This window comes from Diabrotica undecimpunctata, chromosome 3, assembly GCF_040954645.1.
Source record: "Diabrotica undecimpunctata isolate CICGRU chromosome 3, icDiaUnde3, whole genome shotgun sequence".
NCBI lineage: Eukaryota > Metazoa > Arthropoda > Insecta > Coleoptera > Chrysomelidae > Diabrotica > Diabrotica undecimpunctata.
This window is the reverse complement of record NC_092805.1, coordinates 70,957,005-70,967,062: the sequence shown is the minus strand read 5'-3', so window position 1 is coordinate 70,967,062 and position 10,058 is coordinate 70,957,005. Positions and strand designations below refer to the sequence as shown.

The 10,058-nt window shown below is 30.2% G+C and overlaps 1 protein-coding gene across 1 annotated transcript; it reads right to left on the bottom strand.

The window, feature by feature from the left end:
* Positions 1 to 7,532: 7,532 nt before the first annotated feature.
* Positions 7,533 to 9,858, bottom strand: LOC140435866 (uncharacterized). Its single transcript, XM_072524580.1, has 2 exons — positions 9,299 to 9,858; positions 7,533 to 9,097 (listed from the first exon to the last, which is right to left on the bottom strand). The coding sequence occupies exons 1-2, from the start codon at positions 9,684 to 9,686 to the stop codon at positions 7,533 to 7,535; spliced, it is 1,953 nt and encodes a 650-aa protein (XP_072380681.1). The 5' UTR covers positions 9,687 to 9,858.
* Between the last annotated feature and the right edge of the window lie 200 nt (positions 9,859 to 10,058).

The following is a 10,058-nucleotide window of genomic DNA, read 5'->3' as shown; positions in this document are numbered from 1 at the left end:
CTTAAAATTTCCATTCCTTAAATATTCACTACAATAATTATTCTTTACATTCTTTTGGGACATTTCCCTATCATCAAAATACATTTCTTCTTCATAAACATCATTATTTTCTTTTAATAATATCCTATCAACTCTTATTCCTTCTTCCACCTCATCTTTCTGCATAAATTTAATTATTTGCCCTTCCAAAGTTACCATTTTTTCTTCAAAATATATCTTTACTTTCTTCTTTTCCAATTCATCATTTCCCATTAATATATCAACACATAAATCCTTGACAATAAATCCTTGCATATTAATTTCTTTATTAAGAATATTAATTTTAAAATTGGCTAGTTTATCAATTTCACCCAACTTCTTATTATTTGCACCAACAATTTTAATTTTTGGAATCTTTATTATATCTGATAATTTTAATGTATTAAAAATAAAATTCTCCGAGACTAAAGTACTTTCTGAACCAGTATCTATCATAATCTTAATCATTTTATTTTTGGCCAAAGCATTTATATAAATTAAATTAATAGATTCAATAATTTTCTCTTCATCTAAAGAAATAAATTCAGAAGGTTTTTCATAATAGCAATGGCCTAACTTGTAAGTCAGAAAGTTTACTGCACAAAATTTTGATTATTAGAATTGTCAGATTGTATCTGACCACTTGGATCTGATGTCCTATGTCTTTCCCTACTATGACTTCTACTCACATTTTCCTGCCTTGTACTACTTCGTTCCCTGTCTTCGCAGCTTCTATTCCTTCGAACACAATTTACCTGTCTGTTATAGTTAGGTCGTTCTGTATTTCTTCTATTGTTAAAATCTTGTCTATTATTATTAGTACTGTTATTAAAATGTTGTCTATTATAACTAGTATTGTTATTAAAATTCTGTCTATTTTGATTACTGTTATTATTATTAAAATTTTGTAAATTATTACCATACCTAGTGTTATTGTTATATGATTGTCTATATTGTTGATTATCATTTTTATTATATTGAAAGTTATTATTGTTTTTTCTGTTGTTATTATTACTTGTCATATTGCCTCTTTGTATTCTTTGAATAAAATTAATAAAACTATCTATTGTTTGAATATTTTGTACAGTTACTGTTTGGACAACATCAGCATTAAAATGTCTAGATACATTTAAGACTGTTTCTTTCTCTCTAAGTGGTGGTTCTAAATATTTTGCAACTGTTATCAGTTTCAATGCATAATCTACCATATTTGATTTTAAATTGTGATTATACTTTCCAAAATATAGAATTTCTCTAAACTTGGCTTGCTCTAATTCACCCCAATAATAATTTAAAAATTTATTTTCAAATGTTTGAAAATTATCTAAATCATTCTCAATACTAGCAAACCAAGTTGCTGCATTGTCATTTAATGTCATTCTAATATAATCTTTAATATCATTAATATTATTCACAAATCTTAATTTATGTTTTAAACTATTTATGTATACTCTAGGATGCAAATTTTTTATATTACCAGAGAATTTAATCCCAGTCTCATTTGTTAAATTTAAGTAAGGTCTCCCTATGTCTCTCATTTGTGAAATATCATCTATTCTCTGTTTCACATTTCTTATTTGATTACAATTTATTTGGATATTTTGTTGTATATCGTCTAATTTTTCTTCTGTGTTTCTCCTGTCTTCCTTAATTTTTACTTCTAAGTTACATTTTTGCAACTCTATTTTCTGTTCTATATCTATCTTATTATCTTGAATAATCCTCTTTACTTCTGTCCTCTCATTGTCTATCCTTTTCTTGTAGTCATTCCGTATACTTTTTATTTCATTTGCTACTTTTTTCTCTGCAGCTTCAAGTTTTTTATCCATTTGTTTTACAATTTTATTATTATTATCTTCTATTTTCTTTTCTAATTTTCTATAATTCTCTTCCAATGTCTGTTCCATTTTTTTCATGTCTTCTTTGACTTCTTTTGAATTCTCTTCCAATTTTTTTATGTCTTCTTTGATTTCTTTTGAATTCTCTTCCATTTTCTGTTCCATTTTTTTCATGTCTTCTTTGACTTCTTTTGAATTCTCTTCCAATTTTTTTGTCTTCTTTGATTTCTTTTGAATTCTCTTCCATTTTCTGTTCCATTTTTTTCATGTCTTCTTTGATTTCTTTTGAATTCTCTTCCATCGTCTTGTTCATCTGCATCATTAATGACATCAAAGCTGCCATATTGACATTTTCTTCTCTTTCTGGATTCATTTCTGCAGTATCTTGTGGAACTTGAACTAAACTCTCCTCTTGTATAGGTTGTGTTTCTACTTCCACATCTTCTTCATTCTTTTTGCTTCTTATACCTTTCTTTCCTTGAGACATTTTGAGACTTTACTTGTTCAAATATAATTAAAAATAAAATCTATAATTTTAATGAGAGCACTTATCTTCCCAAACTAATTCTTTTAAATAGAGAGCCACCGCGTTGGGTGCCAAATTGTTATGATGTATTGTTTGTTTGAATGATGAGCAATGAGTATTTTTAATAATATAATATATAGGGTTTTTATCGCGGTTCTCAAAGAATTAGTTTGTAAGTACTTTTTTAAATTATCTTTATTATAACTATTATGAAACACACATATGTATATAACCTAGTCAATGTAAATTTAAAATAAACTATCTTTAAATTGATATTCTTATAAAACTAATTAAATTCTATAGACAATGTAAAATTTAAACAAACTATCTTCAAAATTGAAATTGTTATGACACTAACTAAATTATATTAACAAAATTTTGTACCTTTCTTTCACTGAATGCCTAAATGAACTGTTTTCCACTATATATATTCTAATCACCACTGAATGTCTTCGTACTTCGGTTATCCTTGTTTTTGTGAAATTTCTTTTTCCAATTATCAGCTTCTACCAATTTAAGATATATTTTTCTTCACCAGCATTTATACACCACCAAGCAAACCAGCAAACAGCATTTATATTTATTCTTCTTTTCAATATACCAATATCCAATTATTATAAGTTGATTTATACTAATCTCCAACCATAATATAATTTAATTTCTTCCAATATACTTTTTTTTTAATCTTCAATAATTATTTGTGTATAATTATAAATGTGCATTAAATTATATGCATAATTTTTAATCTTCATTTAACTCACTATATTAAACAATTGGGCTATTTGTACTTGATTCACTGACTCCAACTAACTTTCATATTTCTTACTAAACTTTTCTGACTGACTTCTTGAAAATTCTGAACAATTTACTTCACTAACTAAATGTGTCTACTAACTTTCATAATGAACTGGCCTGACTTCTGACTAAAAACTGCCATCTTGAATCCAAATCACGGGTATTTATATCTTTTTGGATATTCTAGAATCATCTGGTAAGAGATCATGTTCCATTTCGTTCTATTTCTTCGATATGGATGTTCTCGAAAAAAATATCTGTTCCATCCACCGACATAATCATTATTCCAGAATGTTCGACCGTAAACAATGGTCACACTCTGCACTCTGGAGAATTCGTTAATGTTCCATTGATAATTTTGTTGACATTTAGGCTTTTCAGATCAGAATAAACATTCAAATTAGTAACTAACACTCTAATTTAATAAAATACACATTTCAAACAATATATTATTATAACCCCACTGTATATTCCCAATTATTTCCTAAAATGTCACTTGGAGAGTAAGTATATCTGTCTATCACTCACTGTATAGTTGGTTGCCTATGCACATGGCTCACTTAAATATATTTACAACATTAAAATACAACTTTTTACAATTATTATATGCTAATTTATTAAAAATGCCCTCACATAAATATATTTTTATTAAATTCTCTAGTATATAACTTCTTAAAATAATCAAATACTTTTTTATATCTAATATTATGTAGTATATAACTTATAAATTATTTTCTATAAACCCCAATCGTCACAATATATATATATATATATATATATATATATATATATATATATATATATATATATATATATATATATATATATATATATATAAATATATAGGGAGACCTGAATAAATCAGGTCTCCCATTTTTAAGTTTTAAGCACTCTTGTTTTTTGGAGTCACTTTACTTTTAAGATGGCTCTTAAAAAATGCAGACATAACAGACTTCTGTTTTGCAGTCCATGTCCCCCGGTAATGCATTTTCTCTTTTTTCTTGTTGCCGCAAACATTTTTTATTATTTCAGAGTTCAAACCTAAAATAATTAAAAAATTAAAATACATATTATCTTTATTTTCAATTTAGTAAATGGATTGTTTTAGTTTAAGTTCTTAAAAATGTTTAAGTTTATGAATTCAATTTACATGTTTTAGTAATTTAAGTGATTTTCGGTTTATGTAACTTTAAATGTAAGCTAATCAACTCATATCGCCGCTTGATAAGTAATACAAATAGGTAACTCGAATTTTAGCTGTCTCATACAGTTAGCTGCAACAAAATAACTTCTAGTATATAGGAGTATATTTTATAAACGCCTTAGAAGTTATTTTGGTATAGTAACAAAAAAGTGTGAAAAGTCGACCACTCAAAATTGCAAAAATTCGAGTTATCTAATTGTAATAGGTATTAAGGGGACAATATGTTATGTACGATTCTTTTTGTTAACATTAAAATTAAATACCATAGCAAAATTAGAACATAATCTTATAGTAACATATGTAATATGTAATACAAATAATAAAATATTACCTACCCTCTTTAGTATCTCTATTTGCGTTGACATAGTTTTCTTCATTGTAGTTTGGATCCACTATCCACTATTCACTATCTTTCGACCAATCTGATTCGAGTTCGTGGTCTTCTCTATTCAACACATCGGAATCCATTTCTTTACTACAATTTGGTTCCGATGCATACATATTAGATATATCATCAGGTTCTTCTGGTCGTGTGTCTTGATTGTTCCACATTTCTAGTTGCGAATCAATTTCATTTAATGTTTTGCCTTTGTTTTCAGCACTAACGCCCTTCTCCATCATCAAAAGCAATTTTGCTATTTTTGCCGTCTGGAAAATATCCTGAGGTAATCTTAAAAGAAATATACAATATAAGTACCCTAGCTTTTTTATTTTAACTACAACACTCACCGGTAAAATTCCTCGTGCGTTTTTTTTTGTGTGGCCCATGAATCTGGCCACTTGCTCCATTTCAGTTTCATTTAAGTTTAAGATCTGCAACACTGTGGCAATTTGTTTTGATTTTAATCTTGACGATGTCAGAGTTTTAGGATTTTTAGCACCACAATTCTCAGAAAATTTTCTTAAAGCTTTTGAGCCATCTGCCCATTTTGAGGAACTTCCCGAAAGACCAAACAGAAATGGATTATCTGGCACGATGTCTGTAGAGTTTCTAACAGAAAGCAAACTATCCACATATCTTTGAATATTTTTTGAAAAAAGTACTGGTACTGCTTTGCTGCCTTTACCAATAGTAATAATTCTTTTAAAATGTTTTGAAAGAGCAATTTCGCTTTCACTAAGTATATTTAGACACTCTTCCTGATTACTGTTAGTGGAGTTGTTAACATAGGATTCAATTTTGATGTACTGCACATCACCTACTCTTTTCCTATTCAATACAATAATTAAAAGAGCAAGAGCAGCTTCTGTTAATTTTTTAAATGATTTTTCATCATTGCAATTTATATTTAAATTTGTCAAAGAGGTTTCAGCCACTTGCTGCACATAATCCTTAAACATTATAATATCTTGAGTTACTGGTAATGTTTGTGGTTTGAGATACTGCTTTTCGTTGAGATCTTTGAGAGCAAGCGATCCCATAGAAAATTTCCAGTTTTTGTCCACCAGTTCATTAAATCTTTTAACATCTTTTAAACTTTCTTCATAATTTTGAACTGGTAAAATAGGGTCCTTTTTAAAGAGTAGGGATTTGGCAACTGCAGCTACCGCCATCAATGTGGTTCTCATATGCAGTGCTAAAGAAGGCGCTTGAAAGGAATGTGTAACTTCATCATAACCCGAAATTATTCGAGTCGCTGCAACAACTTTATCGAAATGTTCAGCTTTAAGTGCTTCTATCATAGTATTAATGCCATACAAAATCTTGTAGAGGAATTAACAATCTGCCTAATTCACGAATTTTATTTGAAACAGCACTTCTTATATGGGTCCTTTTATGCTTTCTTAAGTAATCTTCCGCATATTGGCATATTATTACATCTCCCTTTCCATTTAATGAAATTCGATCAGCTTGCATCGAATTAAAAATTTCAGATTTCAATCTTAATTTATCCAAAAATCTCTTTCGAGATTCTGTGAATGAAAGCATGGTCTGGCCTTCACTTGCATATTTAATTCCTGCTTTGTTTTCCTTATTATAATAACATTTTTTTGCATGTCGCTTCAGGGATTTTTGTTTATATAAACCTTTGCAGTATATACAGGGTAAGTAATCTGCTGATACAGTATTAGAATTTGAAAAAGACGAAGGTCTCTGGACAGGTCTAATGGTATCGGCTGCATGCAAATATGAAAAATTCCCTTGCTCTCTTAGGAGATCTAACATATGCTTTCTAGCAATATCTCTTTTGGGTAACATGGTTATTTTTAAAACACTCTCCTCTTTAGGATGTTTTCTAAAAATATGCCTCGAAAAATTTGTTACGTCCAAACTGCAGTATAGGCAGCGGTCTCTCTTGTTCCACACCCTTCCTTTCCGCAGACTACATTCTACACTTTTGCCCTTCGAAGTGCTGACCTATTAAAAAAAAGAAAATAAATCAGTCTACTAAAGTCAAGGGAATTATTTAAAACAAATCACAGTGAGAAATTCTTACTGACCAATATCTAAAAAATTACATTTAAAAAGCCACAGCATAGTTAATTTAAGACAGAACAAATTTATTGACAAATAAGTAAATAATAAATTTTTGTCAGTCGATTTACTCTACTATATGGAACGTATTTACTCTTGTGCAAAACTAATATTTTTATGCAAAAGCACGATTAAAATGTTACAATGATAGCTTTTCTTATACAGATAAAGTGTTAAGTTTAAATAATTTCCCCTTTTTAATTTTGTACATAAATAATAAACAAAAATGACTTTGAGAATAGAATTCAACAAATTCAATAAAACAGAGCATTTTAGTTATTCGGTTTATAAAGTTTATGTTGAATTGAAGGGGTGGCTGCAATAACCAGGTAGCTCCGTATTTTAAAATTTGTGGGAAATCGAAAAAAACCTCCCAAAAATTCAAAATTAGTTTATTTTTTATTATTTTTTTTCCTGTGGTGAAAGCATGTAAAGAAAAAGTTTTTACGTAGTTTTTGTAAATATTGTAAATATCATTTTTTAATAAAATAAAAAAAAATTGGAGCTGCTTTGCCAAAAATATACAAAAAAAATAGTTTTAGGTTTATTTATATGTTATTTGGATACAAAAAGTAAAGAAACTAAATAAAATGTCCTTATTACATTAATATCAAAATACAAACTAATCAGTGGAATATGAAAACATAAAAAACAGGTAATATTCTTCTTAGGTTACTAGTGTTCATCTTCAGTTTCGGAAGTTTGGCATTCTTCTGGCTCTACAGGAACAAGTTGTTGGTAGTACCACATTTCAGCCTCGCCAACATACTGTCTGGCCAATTCCATGACATTTAATAGCTTATCCCTTTTCAAAGGCAACGGTGCATTATAAACCTTATTGTGTACTTGTGGAAAAATCGGTACACAAGATTTCTTTAAAAGAACGAAATCCTCAGTCACAAAACCATTCGCTGACTCTGAGCACGTAACAGTCTCTCTATGTGTATCACTAAATTCGATAACTTTATATTTCGATATGGTAAATTTTGCACCAAAACTATTTTTAATATTGCTTTTCTTAAAAAATGGCTCAAGAACTTCTTTATAGTTTAGAATCATATCTTGTTTAACAGTTTTCACAATAAACTTCTTACTGGTATTTGCTATCATGCGACTCCATTCCTCTGGCAGATAAACTCTTTCTTTCTTTCTTTTTTCTTTTTCCACCAGAGCAAACGATCTGTCGTAGGGCAAAAAACTATGCCCAGGTTCGGGATAACGATGTCTTATTCTCTTGAATCTTCCATGCAATAGAAGAGATTGCCAAAAGTGAACAAGAACGGAGTTCTTGTTCTGCGCAGCGCAGTTGTCACTATAAACGTAAAGGGTTGTTACCTGAGGATCAATGTAGTTATTAATAAAATCGTGTAAGCAACTTATCACTTCATTTGGAGATTTCCGACCCGTTATTTCATCGAAAACATAAAAGTAACTCTTCGAAACGCTGCCCTTATGGATACAAAATGGATAAAACCACAACTGGCGCTTGTAGAACACGTCACCAGAAGGAACATGTGGCAGGGGCATGTTTTGTTCAAAATCAAATGACATGACTTCAACTCTGGGATCTTCCTTAGCCAAAGCAGTTTTCTCTGTTAAATCTTTATAGAAAGTATCAGCTTTAGTCAGGTGCACTTTTTTTTCCACCTTCAATGTGTTTTGAGTTTCATCATCTTTGGCACATTTTATTTTATTGTCAAGGATGTCGCAAGTTTTGCAAGTATCTGTTCTAGGGTGGCCAAAGGTTAAATTAAAATTTTCCACAAATACACGCCGATAATATGTGTATGAAACTTTTGGCTTAAACTCTGGTGTGTCTAATAGATTATGCTGTTCTGGTTCATATTTTTTTAAATACAATCTGTGCATAAGCCTTAAATTCAGTTCGGATGAAAGATATCTTCTGTTTAGGTTATCATTTCTGCTATAATGGCTTTTTCTTCTTGGAAAGCTATTTATATGATCCTCAATGGACTTGATAATTTGATCTGGGATTTTATTTGGTCTAGTTTCATGGCGCCCTCGCATGTCTTTCGGACCTACTATCTGTGAAGCCATATGAGTCGCTATTCTCTCCACCCTGCTTTTCGTTATTGCGTGAATGTTCATAAATGCCGTTTTACACACTTTTTTCTCAAATATGCCTCTCTTTATTTTATATAAAAACGTTTGGCCTCTTGGAACTCCACCACCTCCTTTCGGTCGCCTTCTGTCAACGTTTCTCGTCTGTATTAAACCACCTGAAAAAAAGAACAGAAAATCAATATTTCGTAAAAATCATTATTTGCCGTCCGTACCAACAGGTATGGAAGGCTATTGGAATCGTCATTTATTTGTTTAAATATCAAATAAACCTCGGAACCGAAATCTGCATACCCAAGAACCTATGAAACGATATATAACTAATACGTGCTTTCAGGCGCCAATAATTTTATCCTTACCTAAATAGATATCTTGTTGCTCTTTATCACCTATTTCATAAAAAGACGTGAAAATTTTATCAAGAGTTTCTTCGCTTATGCCTTCAAAACATTTGAACCGGCACTGGCATGGACCTCCTCTACTTCGTCTTTCCACTATGTTTCCTTTAACATTAATGTACTCTTCACCTTTAGATCTTCTTAATTTTCTCTGGTTTCGCTTCCACATATTCGGCTCCCTGCTCCTCTTTTTCGATTTTTTATTTTCAACCAGTCCAGACGTAGTGGCAACATTGCTTGCAGCAACTTCGTTTACAGCTTTCTCCTCACTTGATTCGGAATCAGGAATGAAATCCGATGACGAATCTTGAAACGGTTCACTTTCACTTGAACTGAGTTCACTTGCCATTTCAAATATAAATAATACTAAATTTTATTCACTACGAATCGTAAGAAAAGTGTGTATCTATGTATAACAACACGTCGATCTGAACTAAACTAAAACACAACGAGCACCTGCGCTTGCCCGACTAAACGAGTAAGTAACTAGTTCACGGCGGCGCATGGGAAAATGAACAGGACCGTATTACAAACTATTTAGAAATAGAATAATATTAAAATTATTGTATTATTACATAAAATTCAATAGAAACTAAACAAATACATGAAGGAATCAAACTTATTTTTTATATTCCATGCATATTTTTATATCTTTTCTATTATATTATTTTGTCAACAGTTAAGTGCAAGAACCAGGCAGCTCCAGGAGCTGCCCGGTTCT